The sequence below is a fragment of the Megascapheus bottae genome, chromosome 8 (assembly GCF_031878675.1).
Source record: "Megascapheus bottae isolate mThoBot1 chromosome 8, mThoBot2.hap1, whole genome shotgun sequence".
Lineage (NCBI taxonomy): Eukaryota > Metazoa > Chordata > Mammalia > Rodentia > Geomyidae > Megascapheus > Megascapheus bottae.
In genome coordinates, this window is record NC_143516.1 from 18282551 (window position 1) to 18299918 (window position 17368).

At 42.4% G+C, this 17368-nt stretch overlaps 1 protein-coding gene across 1 annotated transcript in view; it reads right to left on the reverse strand.

The window, feature by feature from the left end:
- Window positions 1–17368, reverse strand: part of Ect2l (epithelial cell transforming 2 like) — a 42039-nt gene that overhangs the window by 9787 nt on the left and 14884 nt on the right. The window contains exons 4-14 of the mRNA XM_090338041.1: window positions 15307–15559; window positions 14053–14221; window positions 13090–13228; window positions 11037–11205; window positions 10040–10168; window positions 8698–8790; window positions 7388–7570; window positions 4083–4186; window positions 2054–2176; window positions 1362–1448; window positions 309–523 (exon numbers count right to left, since the gene is read on the reverse strand). Coding sequence (XP_090194167.1) covers window positions 309–523; window positions 1362–1448; window positions 2054–2176; window positions 4083–4186; window positions 7388–7570; window positions 8698–8790; window positions 10040–10168; window positions 11037–11205; window positions 13090–13228; window positions 14053–14221; window positions 15307–15559 — 1664 coding nt within the window. The remainder of the gene's footprint in view (window positions 1–308; window positions 524–1361; window positions 1449–2053; window positions 2177–4082; window positions 4187–7387; window positions 7571–8697; window positions 8791–10039; window positions 10169–11036; window positions 11206–13089; window positions 13229–14052; window positions 14222–15306; window positions 15560–17368) is intronic.

Below are 17368 nucleotides of genomic sequence, written 5' to 3' on the forward strand. Positions count from 1 at the left end.
CATACAGCTCTCCATTTTTTTCTGCATGAACAGCTCACAGACTATAGAAGGCCCAGAGGCTGAACTCCAAGGCTGGGCTTGTGGCTGCAGTCTGGGGAGGGGGGGGGTTGGGGAAGAAGAGGAGGAGGAAGTGAAGAAGGAGGAGGAGGAGGAGGAGGAGGAGGAGGAGGAGGAGGAGGAGGAGGAGGTGGCCGCTGCCCCTGGATGACTGCCAATTGCAACGGATCGTCGAAAAGCGCAGGCCACTGTCAGCCTGAGGTGAGGGTGGGTTTGGGGACTATGTATAAAAATACAGATTGGGCTTTGACCTGTGGACCCTTAAAACCCGCAGGATGTCGGTGAAGATGATGCGGACGTTGGCGGCGCTCAGAATGGCCCTGTTGGCCGCCAGCGCGGCTCTCAGGGGCCTCGCGTAGACCTCGCTCACCGCCTCCAGCGTGTGCACGTAGTGCCTCTCGCTCCGCAGCAGTTCCAGGACAACTGGAGCTCTGGGGTCCCCGGATCCCCACTGAAGCTTCCTCTCCTGCAGAGAAGCACGCAGAGCCCACTCCCAGGAAGGCACCAAGGCCCACAGCCCAAAGCCCCCAGGGTCACATTGACAGAAGTGGTGGTGGTGGGAGCGATGAGGGGGGATGGACCACAGAAGCCCTCGGTGAACTCAGGGCGCCTCGCTGGGCGCAGGGCCCGTCCTGTCCCTGGAGGCTGAGGGGACAGTTGGTGGTCTTGAAGGGCCCCTGGCTGGGTCATGATAACAAATGGAGGGGGAAGGTGGAGGCCAGCAAACCACTGGGCTCTCCCTGATTGAATGAAACACAGCACTAAAATTTCACATTTCTTTGGTTCTACTGGGCAATTTCCAGTGAACAATGTGGTTCTTTTTGTATTACTGTAAAAATAAAGACAACCATAGTATTTTTTTTTTCTTTTTGCCAGTCCTGGGGCTTGAATTCAGGGCCTGAACGCTGTCCTTGGGCTTTCTCAAGGCTAGAGCTCTGCCAATTGAGCCACAGAACGATTTCTGCTTTTTCTATGTATGTGGTACGGAGGAATCGAACCCTACATAGCCCTCATATGTAGGGAAATGGGTACATATATCAGAAACACAAAAAAAGTCACTCTAAAAACTAGTCTTAGCCAGGACGTAGAGGTATATGCTTCTAATCCCTGCACGGAATAGCAGAGGCTTAAATAAACTTGTTTAAAGTGAAAACAACTATGGAAACACAAAACTTCATCAATGTAATCTTTGCAAAATAAGTCAATTATGAAAAATTCTCAGAGAAAACAAAGGATGAAAATGAAGCTTCATGATCAGCAGAGAAACAAATGAGCAATGGTAAATTATGCAACAAATGGCTTACCAGCTTAGCCAGCACTTCCACATTTAGACTGCTTTTGCTGAGGCTTGATTGTGGATCCTGAGCACTGTCTTCTGTGATATTTTTTCCCTGAAAGTCAAATTGGACTCAATTACCTGGAAGTGGTCTTGGTTTTTAAGAATAGTTTAGCCAGGCGCCAGTGCTTCATACTTGTAATCAGAAAAGGCCAGAAGCAGTGCTATGGCACAAGTGGTAGAGCAGTAGCCTTGAGCAAAAGAAGCTCAGGACAGAGCTCAGGCTCAAGCACCAGGACAGGCAAGAAGAAGGAGGAAGAAGAGGAGGAGGAGGAGGAGGAGGAGGAGGAGGAGGAGGAGGAGGAGAGAACAGTTCCTCACTGCTTTAATGACATTCTACCATAACCCTTTAGTTATTCTCTTCTGCAGGGTGACCCAAAGAACCTATGGTTGTCTTCCCAGATTTTTTCAACTGTTCCTTTTGTTCTCTCCAAATGTGGTGTCCCATGCTAGTCTGGTATGCATTCGTATTTGGAGCTGGAAAAAAAAGATCTACCTTGAGGGGCCTTTTCAAATAATAGTCATGGAAATGAAAATGTTAAGAGAAATGACAAGTTTCAAGGTTCCCAGGAGAAGAGTCACACATAAACTTTGCCACACAAGGCATAACCAGTGAAGCCATGGCCTAAACACATGATGGATGGATAATGGTCCCTTTACCTTCACCAGTGAATCAAAGGTCCCTTCAGGGTCACATTCCATCAGCGTCACATTTCCTTCAGAGCTGCTGCTCCTCTTACATTTCTTCAGCAGAAAATGTGACAAAAATTCCAAAGGTTTGTCCTGAAAAGTTATTACCCCCCCCCCAAAAAAAAGGTAAGCCTGAAATACAGGGCATCAAAAGTATAACAGCAAAGAGAACATTATGAGCAGTTTTCAGCTTAGTTCTAATGAACTGCCTAATTCTTGATCACGTAAGTACACACAGAGTCAGCTGATGGGACTTCCCACCCATACCCTGGTTACCATACTTAAGCTTGGTTTTTTTTTTGCTTTGTTTTGTTTTGTTTTGCCAGTCCTGGGCTTGGGCTGAGGGCCTGAGAACTGTCCTTGGGTTTTCTCAAGGCTAACACTCTACCACTTGAGCCATAGCACCACTTCTGGCTTTTTTCTATGTCTGTGGTTCTGAAGAATTGAACCCGGATCTTTGTGCATGCTAGGCAAGCACTCTACCACTAGAAGCTTGTTTTTTGTTTGTTTTTTTCTTGTTGTAGTCTTGTGGAAGGGTATCAAGGCCTGAAAGAAAAGCCTCAGTAGCAGAACAGCTAGCAAACCAGCCCCTCTCTCTCCCACCAGAGCTTCCTCTCCCAGACTACACATCAAAATTACATCACTGAGTGTCCTTCCTACACCAAGCAAGGTTAGCCATTCTGTGGGGTTTGGGAAAAAGGTCAAGATCTCTCTAGGCCTCAGGGTGCTCTCTGAATGTCCCACCGTGCAGCTCAGCAGGGTTTTTCTTGCTCATCGGGCTTCCTGGACATTGCTGCAGGGACACTGAGTCAAGACAAACCACAGCTGACTGCAACTCCATACGGGAAACCAGAGCCAGGGGGAGGCAGTGTGCTTGAGGAACATTAATTCACTCACCACGGAAGCTTCACTGCAGTGGAAGACAAGAACTAGAGAATCTTTCTTGGAAAAACTTGAGGCTTTGTCCAGCATTGAGAGTACAACATCAGCACTGTTTTTATCGTTTCCAAGTTTCCCCAAAGAACATGCAGCAGTTTTATTTTCTATCCCCAGTCTGTCATTCTATGGTTTCCTGGAATGTGACTGACTTTTCCTCGAGTATCTCTCTAATTTGTGGCTAAGGAATGTTTCTTTAAGTCCCTCCCCTCCTGACTGCAACCAAATGGCTAGCTTTTTTTTTTCTGTCCTGTTTTTTCTCTTGTCTAGTTTCCCTTTCCTTCATCATTTTAGATGGGGTTCGTATATTTTTACTTCTTTCTTATACTAATAACTATTCTCATTGAATAATACATATGGGAACTGTAAAGCCATGGATATGTGTTTGTGGAGCAGTCAATTCTGACTGAAATTAAATATAAGACACAAAACAGCACACACAATGTTAAAAACTTCAATACAGGCCGGGAGTTTGGCCTAGTGGTTAAAGTGCTTGCCTAGCATGCATGAAGACCTGGGTTCGATTCCTCAGTACCACATACATAGAAAAAAGCCGGAAGTGGTGCTGAGGCTCAAGTGGTAGAGCTCTAGCCTTGAGAAAGTCCAGGGACAGTGCTCAGGCCCTGAGCTCAAGCCCAGGACTGGCAAAAAAAGAACAAAAACAAAAACAAAAAACTTGAATACAGAAGAGTTTTCTGCTTGTCTGGTTTATGCATTTAATACCATCTTGAATACAGAAGCTCTCTTATAAAGTCATGTAATTTCTCTGAACACTTGTGCCTCCAATAAAGTGAACTGCTACAATAAGAAAAGATAGAAGGCGGGGCCGGGAGTTTGGCCTAGCACGCACGAAGACCTGGGTTCGATTCCTCGTACCACATACATAGAAAAAAAGCCAGAAGTGGTGCTGAGGCTCAAGTGGTAGAGAAATCCCAAGGACAGAGCTCAGTCCCTGAGCTCAAGCCCAGGACTGGCAAAAAAGAAAAAAAGAAAACATAAAGATAAAAGGCAAACTAAGGACTAACATGCTAGCTAACAACTTCTCTAGCAATGAAACACTTACAGAATCTTCTTTTGACAGCTCCACCAATCCATCTGCCAGAGCTTGTGCAGTTTCTTGGTTACTCAAAATGTTGGCTAAATTCATAGCATCAAACAGAAATTGTCCTATAAAATATAAGGTCACATGACCTATAATTAATTTATGGAAGAAATGTGATTTTTTAAAAAAGAAAGCAACTTGACTGTTACATCTGCTCTTCTGTAGACAAAAATTTCAATGAATAAGAGTAAACATTTTAGGGGCTGGGAGTTTGGCCTAGTGGTAGAGTGCTTGCCTAGCATGCATGAAGACCGGGGTTCGATTCCTCAGTACCATATACATACAAAAAAAGCCGGAGTGGTGTTGAGGCTCAAGTGGTAGAGCTCTAGCCTTGAGAAAGTCCAAGGACAGTGCTCAGGCCCTCAGCTCAAGCCCAGGACTGGCAAAAAAAAAAAAAAAAGAGTAAACATTTTATTAGTCCACAAAGAGTTCTATATGATAAAATAGAAAATGGCAACAATGATTTAAATGTGTAACATTATAATAGTATCCACCTGGATACACAGACTGAAAGCTATAAGCAGAACAAAATGAGCACATGAAAAGAAACCCCAGGGGCCAGGAGTTTGGCCTAGGGGTAGTGCTTGCCTATCATACAGAAAGACCTGGGTCTGATTCCTCAGTATCACATACATAGAAAAGTCAAAAATGGTTCTTTGGCTCAAGTGGTAGAGTGCTATCCTTGAGGAAAGCCCAACGGCAGTGCTCAGGCTCTAGTTCAAGCTCCAGAACTGGCAAAAAAAAGAAAGAAAGAAAGAAAGAAAGAAAGAAAGAAAGAAAGAAAGAAAGAAAGAAAGAAAGAAAGAAAGAAAAGAAAACCTATAAACTCAAAATGTTAGATTCTCAGTCCCACCAAAACCCAAAACTCCTCCCCACTCCCTTTATCTTTGTGCTCAAGATAGAAATACTTTTACGACTACAGGAATAGTATACAAATAGACATTTTTATTAAAGAATTTATTAACATTGATTTTTACATCATATTTTAAATGTCATGTTTAACAAACAAGTGTTCAAGAAGAGAATCTCTATATACAATCACTGGCACATAGATTTTAGAACATAATTAAAATCAAGCTGAGGGTTTATATGTCATAGATACATATTAATTTATGTTATAAAACATTATGTCAGCTAGGCATGGTGGCTCACCCCTGTAATCTCAGCTACTCAGGAGGCTGAGATCTGAAGATCAAGGTTCGAAGCCAGCCCGTGCACAAAAGGGCCTGAGACTCTTATCTCCAATTAATCTCTAGAAAATGGGAAGTGGAGAAGTGGGGTTTGGCTCCAGGGTAAGGCGGTAGCCTTGAGCTGAAGAACTCAGGGACAGCGCCCAGGCCAAGTTCAAGCCCTATGACCCACAAAATAAATAAATAAAATAAATAAAAATAACAACAAAAACATTATGTTTATAGAGTATAAAGCCCATCATGGATTTTTATGTCTATGTAGTTATGTTTAGATCTTCAAGACCATGTCTATAACCTTGGGTACCCAAATACAAATAGATATTTTTAAGTGTGTGAAGGTTTTTTTATTTTTGTTTTTGGCAGTCATGGGGCTTGAACTCTGGGCCTGGGTACTGTCTCTGAGCATTATAGCTCAAGGCTATCACCTTACCTATGGGCCTGGGTGTTATCTCTGAGCTCTTCAGCTCAAGGCTACCACTCTACCCCTTGAGCCTCAGCACCATTTCTGGTTTTCTAGTGGTTAATTGGAGATAAGTCTCATGGACTTTAGTGCCTGGGCTGGCTTTGAACCCTGATCCTCAGATCTCAGATCTACCACTTTGCCTGGTTGTTTTCTTTCTTTCTTATTTATTTATTATTATTTGTTGCCAGTCCTGGGGCTTGAACTCATGGCCTAAGTACTTTCCTTGGGCTTTTTTTCAAGACTGGTGCTCTACCACTTGAGCCCATAGTATCACTTCCAGCTTTTTCTGTGTGGGTAGTATTGAATCAAACCCAGGGCTTTGTGTATGCTAGGCAAGCACTCTTACCACTAGGCAGCACTCCCAGCTAAATGATAATAAAAGTCTCATGGTCTTTAGTGCCCAGGCTGGCTTTGAACTGGGATCCTCAGACTTTAGCCTCTTGAATAGCTAGAATTACAAGAGTGAGCCACCTTAAATTTCTAATGACTCCAGGGATATGGTCATATTGTTGGACTTAAAGTATTAGGAGAAAAGCAGAATAGATAGTTCTAACTGGAGGAGGGAGGGATGGAACCTAATTACCAAGATGATTAAAAAAATTATTTTTGAAGAACAGATGAACTTAGTTGAAGATTTGGAGCTGAGATATTAAGTTGTTCCCAGCGACCATGGTGATGATTGAATCATGAGATTGTGTGAGGAGGTGAAATTTGTGCAATGATGGTCAAGTAGGCTCCACGAAGGAACAAAGGCCAGTCAACAATGTATTGTGGAGAATTTAAGCAAGGAGAATTTAAACTGTAGAGCTATGGTGTTACAGGTGCCAAGGAGAAGACGTGGATAATTGAGGTGTTGAGGCTTAACTTTTAGAATAAATAGGAATGAGAAAAGAACAGAGAGAGATCCCTCCTTACTAGGCAAATAGCAAATTTTGTCTAAGCCACACTGACTGACATAGAAGTTAATGATTATAATTTGAAACAGAAATTTAGCTTCAGGATTTGTTTTTTCCAGTACTAGGGCTTGAACTCAGGGCATTCTGCTCTCACATGACTTTTTCACTCAAAACTAGTACTCTACTACTTGAGACACACTTCCATTTCTGGCTTTCTGCTGATTCACTGAAGAAAAGAGTCTCAGATTTGTGTGCCTGATCTGGCTTTGAACCTTGAACTTCAGGTCACAGCCTCCTGAGTAGCTAAGATTAGAAGCATGCCTCACCCATAAGAACAAACATAAGTTTGTTCTTCATTTGTTTCAGGTTAAAGAAAATAATAGCAGGCATGTGGCTCGTGCCTATAAACTTAGCTACTCAGGAGCCTGAGACTTGAGGATCATGGTTCAAAGCCTGCCAGGGCAATAAAGTCTGTGAGATTCTTATCTCCAATTAATCAGGGTGGTAGCCTTGAGCTGAAAAGCTCAGGGACAACATCTAGGCCCAGAGTTCAAGTCCCATGACCAATCAAAAAAAAAAAAAAAGAAAGAAAATATGAAAAACCAAGGCGATAAAGCTTCCTAAAGTTTTGTAAGTTGCATTGTTTTTGCACACTCCTAACCTTGATTAGCTATAGATACAAAACCAACCTGCAGCAGCAGTATCCAGAACTCTTACCTATCATCTTGCCACTGATGCTCTTCTGCAGGTCCTTGAAGAGAGGATCGAACTCTTTCCTCACGGATGTCAAGATGTCTTCCAGGGAGTCCGTGAGGCTGGACCACACGTGAAGCTTGGATTCATTGAAGTAGATGGTGGGAGGGGCTTGGATCTGTGGCAGTCCCAGCCAGTCACTGAAAACTGACACAGTTTTGCACTGTGATTTCTGGAGACCTGAGCTCAGATGGAAAAGCTCTATTTCTTGTTTATAGTATGACAGACTCAGTGGTCTTTAGGCCAGGTGGTTTTTTTTTTTTTAAATCATCTGAAGAATAAGATGAACCAGGTATTTGTGGCTTATACTTGTAATTCTCCTGACTCAAGAAGGCTGAGATCTAAGGGTCACAGTTCAAAGCCAGCCTGGGCAGGAAGGTCCATGAGCCTCATTTCCAATTAACTAGCATAAAGTCAAGCTGTGGTATGAGTGGTAAAATGTTAACCTTGAGGGACACACACACACACACGCCAAAATTGAATAGCCACAGTCTGCTTTCAAGAAAAAATAAACTCTAAAAAGACACAATAAATATTTTTTTTCTTTTCTTTTTTTTTTTCCCCTTTTTTTGTGAGTCATGGGGCTTGAACTCAGCCTGGGAGTTGTCCCTGAGCTTATCTGCTCAAGGCTATGGCCCTACCCTTGAGCCAAGCCCCACTTCCTGTTTTCTAGAGGTTAATTGGAGTAAGAGTCTCAGGTCCTTTTGTGCCAGGGCTGGCTTTGAACCTTGATCCTCAGATCTCAGCCTTTTTTTTTTGGCCAGTCCTGGGCCTTGAACTCAGGGCCTGAGCACTGTCCTTGGGCTTTCTCAAGGCTAAAGTTCTACCACTTGAACCACAGCACCACTTCTGGCTTGTTCTATGTATATGTGGTAACAAGGAATCAAACCCCGGTCTTCTTGCATGCTAGGCAAGCACTCTACCACTAGGTCCAATGCCTGGACTCTCATTTTCATTTTATATTACCAAGGAAAACTATATTTCATAGTTGCTACCGTATTTTTCTAGATCAACCACAGCATATCTTGACTTAACTATTAAAGATGGTGTTTTCAACAAGGTTTTGGCAAATGATGCTTTACAGGGAAATATGTCAAATAAATAATCTTCTAAGAAAAATGAGTCAATGATGTGAAGTTGCTGCATTCAGAGAAGAGTCCTTGCTATTGCTCTCATTAGCTTTACGAACTGCATCCACCCTGTAATGATGCTGGGTTTGGTGTGTTATTGGGCTCAGAGGGCCATGTTTCCCCATTCCCAACCCATATACTTACTGTGTTGGTAAGAGCCTGTTGCGATTCCAGTGGGGGCAGTAAAGAATGTGCCAGTTAGTTGAGACACCTGGGAAAGCACTTCTATGCCTTCTTCTATGCAAAAAAAAAATATTTGCATTAGTTTACTATTGGTCTTCAGAGGAACAGTTAACTATTAGTTGCAAGCATTAAAGAACCTACAGGAAAAAAAAAATCCAGTAGCAGTTTTCAGCTTCCATTCAATTTTTCCATCAATCCATAGATAGCTTACAATTGAAAGCACTGCTAAAAGCTTCATGCTGGTGGCTCACACCTGTAATCCTAGCTACATGGGAGGTTCAGATCTGAGGATCTCCATTCAAAGCCAGCATAGGTAGGAAAGTCCATGAGACAGTTATCGCCAATTAACCACCAGAAAACCAGAAGTGACACTTTGGCTCCAAAGGGCAGAGTGCTAGCCCTGAAAGAAAAAGCTCAGGGGCCAGGTATGGTAGCTCACACCTATAATCCTAGCTACTCAGGAGGCTGAGATCTGAGGATCACAGTTCAAATCAAGCCCAGGCACTAAAAAGTCCATGAGACTCTTAACTCCAATTAACCACCAGAAAATGGGAAGTGGCACTGTGGCTCAAGGGGTAGGGCAGTAGCCATGAGCTGAAGAGCTCAGGGACAGTGCCCAGGCCCAGAGTTCAACCAAAAAGAAAAAAAAAAAAAAGCTCAGGGAGAGTGCCCAAACCTTCAGTTCAAGCCCTGTGACTGATAAAAACAAACAAACAAAAACCCCAATAAATCCAGAAGCTGACAAATTCTATTTAGGACAACTAAACAATAGGATGAGAAAAGATGACACAGAGTTAGAACTAGTGTTTTGTTTTTCAAATGTGGAATATTATTTAGCCCAAAGACAATTGTGTCTATTTTCTAAAATAGTTGGACCCGAAAGGAGAATTCTCCTTGTCAGGGGACAGAATTACAATGGCTAAACACAGGATGGGTTCCAATGGCTGAAATGCAGTATGACATCAATTTCGCCATCTCTTTGATGACATAAAACATAAAATTCAATGTGCCGATTGAATTACTTGGGCTAAAACTAGTGTAGTGTGTAATGTAGTAAGTAATGTGTTTTCATGTCAGTGAGTCTCACCACTAGTGACTCGATTACTGCAGAAATCATTTCCTTTGGTCACTATCCCTGTTCCCCACTTCCCTCAGAAACTGGAAACAGGCTACACGAGGCGCAAATAGACAATGGAAGAACAAGGAAACTGTGAGAAATCTTTGACCCAAATGCATTCACATGATCACCAAGCATCACTGTCAAATGAGCATGCCCCATCCCTTTCTGTGCCCTGGGACTGACCAGATGCGCCAAGTGGCACAAAGATGTCCACGTGTCCCCCTTCTTCTTCAGTGGCTACGTAGCTTCCTAATTTCTCCCAGAAGTCTCTCACTTCAGGCCTCAGTACATTTTTAATAGCAATTTTATAACCTGAGGGGAGGCAAGAAATAGAAACATCACAGTCATTTTTTAAAAAACTCTTAGTTTGTAAAAATACAACTACAAATTCTAACATCAACCATCTTTCCATAAGACTAAGAGCTGCACACACCTATGCGCCAGGCTGGAGGTGCAAAGATGATACGGTCACTGTGTCCCCACACTCTGGGTTGCTGGCGCACAGTGTTCCTGTGTATAGAATACAGCAATTCCACCTTCACCATACAGCGGAGAACTCACTGGAGATTCACCTTCCGAGGTTTAATAATGCTTTATAGCAACTCTCCAGCATTGTTTCATCTGCTTAAGACTTTTATCTCTTTTATCTTGCATAATACTACTGAATCTTACACTTAATAATGGTTGAGCTGGGTGTCCATGGCTCACACCTGTAATCCCAGCTACTCAGGAGGCTAAGACCTGAGGACTGAGGTTTAAAGCCAGCCTGAGCAGGAAAGTCTGTGAGACTCTTATCTCCAATTAACCACCACAAAACCAGAAGTGGCACTGTGGCTCGAAGTGGTAGAGCATTAGCCTTGAGACAAAAAGCTCAGGAACAGCACCTGGGCCCTGAATTCAACCAAAACAAAAACAAAAACAAAACAAAACAAAAAAACCCAGAGTAACTTTTTAATCATAGCTTCACATTTTTTATCATAAAATTATTCCATATACAGATTTCCTTCTTGAATACTTGTTTGTTAAACATGTCAAGTGAAATATGATGTAAAAATCAGTTAATAAATTCTTTAAAAAAATTATTCCATTGCTTTCCTAGAGCCAAAGTGAACACTCTTTTACAAAGTCAACACCAGATAAACAAGAGTCCTTCAGTGTTCTTTGCCAATGGCCAGCCTACCTTTGAGTAAGTTGATTTCTCTGCTGTTTCCATCACTAAATATCCCCACACTGAGTGCCTTCTGGCCGTGCAGAGCTCTGTCTACGAGACAAAGCAGGCTCTCCAAGGTCATGCCGCTGTGTTCGTACACCACAGCAGTGACCCCTGCCCTGGTCGTGTCCACCACCATCTGGAAAATAAAGCCCAACTGTGGGAATCAATACCCACTATTTGAACATCTTTATTAATGAAAGAAACACAGGAGATACAGAATATGCTGTTATTTCTAGAGAAGATGACCTTTCTCTTCATTGGTTTCTTCTTAATTTACTTTTTCCCTAGTTGTAAAAAGAAGCCGGGCAAAGTGGCTCATGCCTGAAATCCTAGCTCCTCAGGAGGTTGAGATCTGAGTATTGAGGTTCAAAGCCAGCCTGGGCACTAAAGTTTGTGAGACTTAAACCACCAGAAAACCAGAAGTGGCACTGTGGCTCAACTGATAGAGTGATAGCCTTGAGTCAGGGACAGTGCCCAGGCCTAGAGTTCAAGTCCCAGAACTGAAGAGAGAGAGAAAGAAAGAGAGAGAGAGAGAGAGAGAGAGAGAGAGAGAGAGAGAGAGAGAGAGAGAGTTTTTAACTTCATCACTCACAGATAAATACTGTTAATGATTTGGATTATTTTCTTCTAGGAATCTTATCTTTGTATATACCATATGTAGATACATATACCAAATTTTAAAAAATAATATACTTGAGATGATACAATTCTACCATAGATTTTTACATTGATTTAAGGTCTGTACATAATTAATAATATTAAAATATACAACCTCATCATATAGTGAACATATCTTATTATAATACTTCTTCCTTAAATAGATCATAAAATGGGACTACTAACATTCTTCAGAGCTGGTAGTTACATAATATTAAACACTTTGGGAACTCCAAAAAATTGGAATATAGTTTTTGTTTGAGAAAAGACCTTATAGCCCAGTCTAGCTTTGAACTAAAAAATCTGTCAGTCGAAGCCTCAGAAGTACTGGGATTAGTGGCCAGGAGTTTGGCCTAGTGGTAGAGTGCTTGCCTAGCATGTAGGAAGACTGGGGTTCGATTCCTCAGTACCAAATACATAGGAAAAGCAGGAAGTGATGCTGTGGCTCAAGTGTAAAACTCTACCCTTGAGGAAGTCCAAGGATAGTGCTCAGGCCCTGAACAAAAACCTAGGACTGGCAAAAAAAAAGAAAAGAAAAGAAAAGAAAAAAATTTAAAAAAAGGACTGGATTACAGATGTACATTGTCATACGATTTCCTGCTCCTCCTCCTCTTCTGTTTTGTTTTCCTTTTAGGCATTATCTTATAAAATAATTTTCAATAGATGTACTTTCACACTAGGTATATAATTTGTGCCTCTAATCTTTTTTCAAAATACATCTGTCTATAGTTGTCTTTATTGCTTCTATTTTTTTTTTTTTTTGTCAGTCATGGGGTTTGGACTCTGGGCCTGGGCGTTGTTTCTGAGCTCTTCAGCTCAAGGCTACCACCCTACCCCTTGAGCTACAGCACCACTTCCTGTTTTCTAGTGGTTAATTGGGGATAAGAGTCTCACATTCTTTAGTGCCTGGGCTAGCTTTGGACCTCGATCCTCAGATCTCAGCCTCTTGAGTAGCTAGGATTACAGGTGTGAACCAGCACACCTGGTTCTGCTTCTCTTTTTTTTAAGGAGATGGATTATTTTCTCTTTTTCTTTTCATTTTTTCTTTTTATTGGTCCAGGGGCTTGAACCCAAGGCCTGGGCTCTGCTCTGTTTCTGAGCCTCACTGTGCTCAAGGCTAGCACTATACCACTTGAGCCACAGTGCCAATGCCAGCTTTTTCTGATTATTTTATTGGAGATCAGAGTCTCACTGGGACATTACTGCCCAGGCTGGCTTTGACTCTAGATCCTCAGATCTCAGCCTCCTGAATAGCTAGGATTACAAGCATGAACCACTAGCATGAGGCTTTGAGACAGACATATATCTTCTAGTGTAGATGGAAAACCCACCCAGGAAGGGCCAGCCTGTAACCAGTGTGTACCTCATATGCAGGAATACGAGATGATATTAGTATGACATGCCGCTGAGAAGTATGTGAAGAGTTAGTCTCATTTTCATAAACTCCATGATGAGTTTTCTTGGATAATAAAGGATAGGAATGACTTCCAGAAACATTGCTCCTATAGGGACCAAAGGGGAATCAGTGAGATTCTCATTTCCTGCTAATTTTTACAAGTAAGCACCCATATCCTCCAGATGTCAGCCATACTGAGCAAGGCCTTGGGGTCTTAGACTCTCCCTGCAATTTGGGGAAATGGAGCCACATCTTCCCTGGAGATTCCCCTTTCCATATAAAGAGAAGGATCTCCTGGAACTTTCTTAGCTCAAAACTAATGTTATGATATACAGAGTAAATCTTGTTCACCAATGAAGCCAAAATTTCTCTGACTTAGAGAATTATATTTGGATGTACATATAAATGAGGACTTTATTTGGATCTGTTTGGATACTGCTTGAATCTAAAGCGATCCTGAAAGTCTTATATACAGTCTTGGTCCTCAGCCTGGCAATGTTGGTAGATGGTGGAAGGTAACTGTGCAACTGGGTGTTTAGTGCTTCCACCAGGATGTACTGCCCTGCCACAGGCCCAAAGCACTAAACATGACCATGGAATGAGGCCTCTGCAATCACGGGCAAAGCAAGCTTTGTTTTTTCTAAACTGGCCTGCCATAGGATGGCTTCTGGAAAATATTACCTTTGTTCCCATAACGTCAAACAGAAAATATACTTCCCAGGACAGTCTGTTGGCAAGTCCAAGAATATACCAGATGGAGGTTTGAATGTCCCTTGTTTTCCTCTTCAGAAAGTATTTTAAAGAGTGCTGTTCTTGAAAATTAATTATTTCATAGACTTGAAATCACACTACTACACAAGCCCTTACTACTGGCTAAACTCTTCTAGAATGGAGATACTTCAGAGCTCCAAAAGGTGGAGGTTTGCTTACCGCTTGGGCAAAGCATCTAAAGATGCCAAAACCAGCTGTTTCTCCAGAGCTTCACAAAGTCCTGCTCGCTCCTGCCCCACCTGGGGGAGCTGTGGCTGGTGAATGGAGCTCGCCAGTCTGGGGCAGCATGTCCCACTCCCCCAGGGGGGACGAGCTTTGAATAACTGCTCTGAAAAACAAACATGAGCAAGCTTACTGCTTCTCCCAGCCATGCCAACACAGATAAAAGCATCAGAAATAAAGCGGTACCAGGGCAATGTTCCAATGACAATAATTCGAGCCACTTGTACCCTCCGTGTTAGTGTGTCTTCCCTCAGACCACTGGGGCAGGGAGATAACAGTCATTGCAGGCCAAGAAGCAAAGCCCAGAGAACCAGCAACTCTTCTTCTGGCCCAGGCCATTGGTATCTACACTTCTTATCCATTTCTGCCCTTCTTGGCTCCAGGTAATCTCTCATTGGAATATTCTCCCTGGAGGGAGAACTCAAATCTGCTTCTTGCTTACTCTTATACACTGTGCAAACTAAAAGGCTTGGTGGGCAGCACTCCTTGTCCTCATGTTCTTCATCTTTTTAAAAAATGCTATCACTCCATCTATTCCTCTTTTCATAATTAATTCTGTTCCCACCACTCTCAGGCTGTCTATTCTGTATCTCTGACATACCTTTTCCTTGAACTTCTCTTTTGATAACACTGGGATTTGAACTCAGAATCTCACATTTGCTAGGCAAGTGCTCTACCACATGAGCTACACCTCAGTCCTTATTTAGACTTTCCTCCTCCCTGCTTTGGTCTTACAAACCCAGGAGGAACTTGGACTGATACTTGATCTCGTACATCTCATCTGAAATCTTTTTATTTATTACAAATAAAATAATAGAATAAAATAGAACAGGGGCCGGGAGTATGGGCTAGTGGTTAAAGTGCTTGGCTACATGCATGAAGACCCGGGTTCGATTCCTTGGTACCACATACATAGAAAAAAGCTGGAAGTGGTGCTGAGGCTCAAGTGGTAGAGCCTTGAGAAAGTCCAAGGACAGTGCTCAGGCCCTGAGTTCAAGCCCAGGACTGGCAAAAAAAAAAAAAAAAAAGAATAAAATAGAACAATAAAGAAAAACAAGTGGCCATGAAGAGGTATCAAAGTAAGGCCCATAGTGACAACAGCACCCTCCACAATGAAAATGTGTGCAGAAATTCATTTGTTATTTTTACAAAATACTTGACAAAAATATAAAGTCTTTAAATGCTACTCACTCTTACGTAGTGCAATTTTCTCCCAGATTTTTTTCCTTAGATACTTTTCTCTTTGCCTCTCCTGAAGCTCCTCATCCTCCGTTTTGGGTTCATTTAGTGTCCCATACACAGCAGCAGCTTCCCTGGGGGTTAGCCAGTCCAAGTTGGACACACAAGCAATATAATGGTGCTTCCAAGCACCATACTCATGATCTGTTGGAGTATAGGGTAGAAACCATCCAAACCGAACACATTTGGGCATCCATAAGCAGTCCTTCAGGAAACAAACAATGAGGAGGAGAGTTGACAATGGATAATTTTCTAGCAATAATCTCTTCAGGTGCATATTTGTTACATTAAGATTTTTAGGGTAGCCAGGCACCGTAGCTCACTCCTGTAATACTGGCTACTCGGGAGACTGAGATCTGAGGATCTCAATTCAAAGCCAGCCCAGGCACTAATGTCCATGACTCTCCAATTAACCACCAGAAAACAGGAAGTGGCACTATGGCTCAAGAGGTAGCCTTGAGCTGAAGAGCTCAGGGACAGAGCCCAGGCCCAGAGTTCAAGTCCTACAATCAACAACAACAAAAAAATGTTTAGGATAAGCTGGGGAGCTGGTGGTTCACTCCTGTAATCCTAGCTCCTCAGAAGGCTGAGATTTGAGGATTGAGGTTCATAAGCCAGCCCAGGAAGGAAAGTCCATGAGACCCTTATCTCCAATTAACCACCACAAAACCAGAAGTGGTGCTGTGGCTCCATGTAGTAGAGTGCTAGACTTGGAGCAAAATAGCTCAGGGACAGTGCCTAGGCCTTGAGTTCAAGCCCCATACCGGCCCCCCCCCAAAAAAAAGGAAGTGCAGCTATGGCTCAAGTTGTGGAGTGATAGCCTTGAGCTGAAGAGCTCAGGGACAGCACCCAGACCCAGAGTTCAAGTCCCACAACCCACAAAAAAAAAAAAAAGGGAAAAGAAAGAAAAAAAGATTTTCTGGATTAATTTACATCTAAACTTGAGAAATATGAATTCTATCTTATTTTATTTCTTATTACACACACACACTAGTCATCTTTATGACACTTATCCATGTACTCTTAGCATTTGGTTACTTTAACCCTGTATTATGAGAATTAGCTTTTAACAATGGTATGATAGTTTGTTTCAGAACAAGAATTTTTACTGAGCCTATTTTATCATTTTTTTCTTATTGGCCCTGGGGCTTGAACTCTGGGCCTGGGCACTGTCCTGGAGCTTCAGCTCAACGCTATCACCCTACCCCTGGAGCCACGGCTCCACTTCTGGTTTTCTAACGGTTAACTGGAGATACGACTCTCACAGACTTTAGTGTCCAGGCTAGCTTTGAACCATGATCCTCATATCTCAGCCCTGTAAGTAGGATTACAGGGGTGAGCCAACATGCCTAGCTATAATACTTTTTAAGGCAATTATTTAAGCAAAGATGGTGGCATATGTTCATAGTCTTAGCTGCTCAGCAGGCTGAGTTAGGTATATTGTTCAAGCCCCGAAATGTAAAACTAGCCTGGAAAACATAGAAAAATCTTATTTTTAAAAGAAAATATTGAAAGCACTAGAGAAGTGCACACACAGTGAAGGAATCGTGCCTCAGAAAAGGGAAAACTGGAGATAGGAAGCCTGATCATACTTTTGCCTCAGAGTATTTACCGATTGCAAAATAGAGCTTAGTAGAATGTGGAGCTAAGCAGAAGGTTAGAGCTGTTAGACTTGGACGCTACAAAGAATTGCAGGAATTCTCATATATGATTGAAGGATCACAAACTGACATTCAGCACCTAGTAAAGGAAAGAGTTCTAGTAATCACATCAGGCTTTCATTTGAGATCTTTTCCAGGACCCAAGGACTGAAGCCAGCTTTGAAATAGCTCCTTCTGATTCAATTTATGTCCTCTGTTCCTAGCTGAACCAAATGCCAGAGGCTAAGTTCTCTTTAGAGGCAGATGGCATAAGCAAAATACTCAAATGGTCAAATCAATGTTTTATACGCATATTTGGTTGTCAACCAAACCCAAGAATAACACACAATTAAGAATTTTTTTTCCGGGCTGGG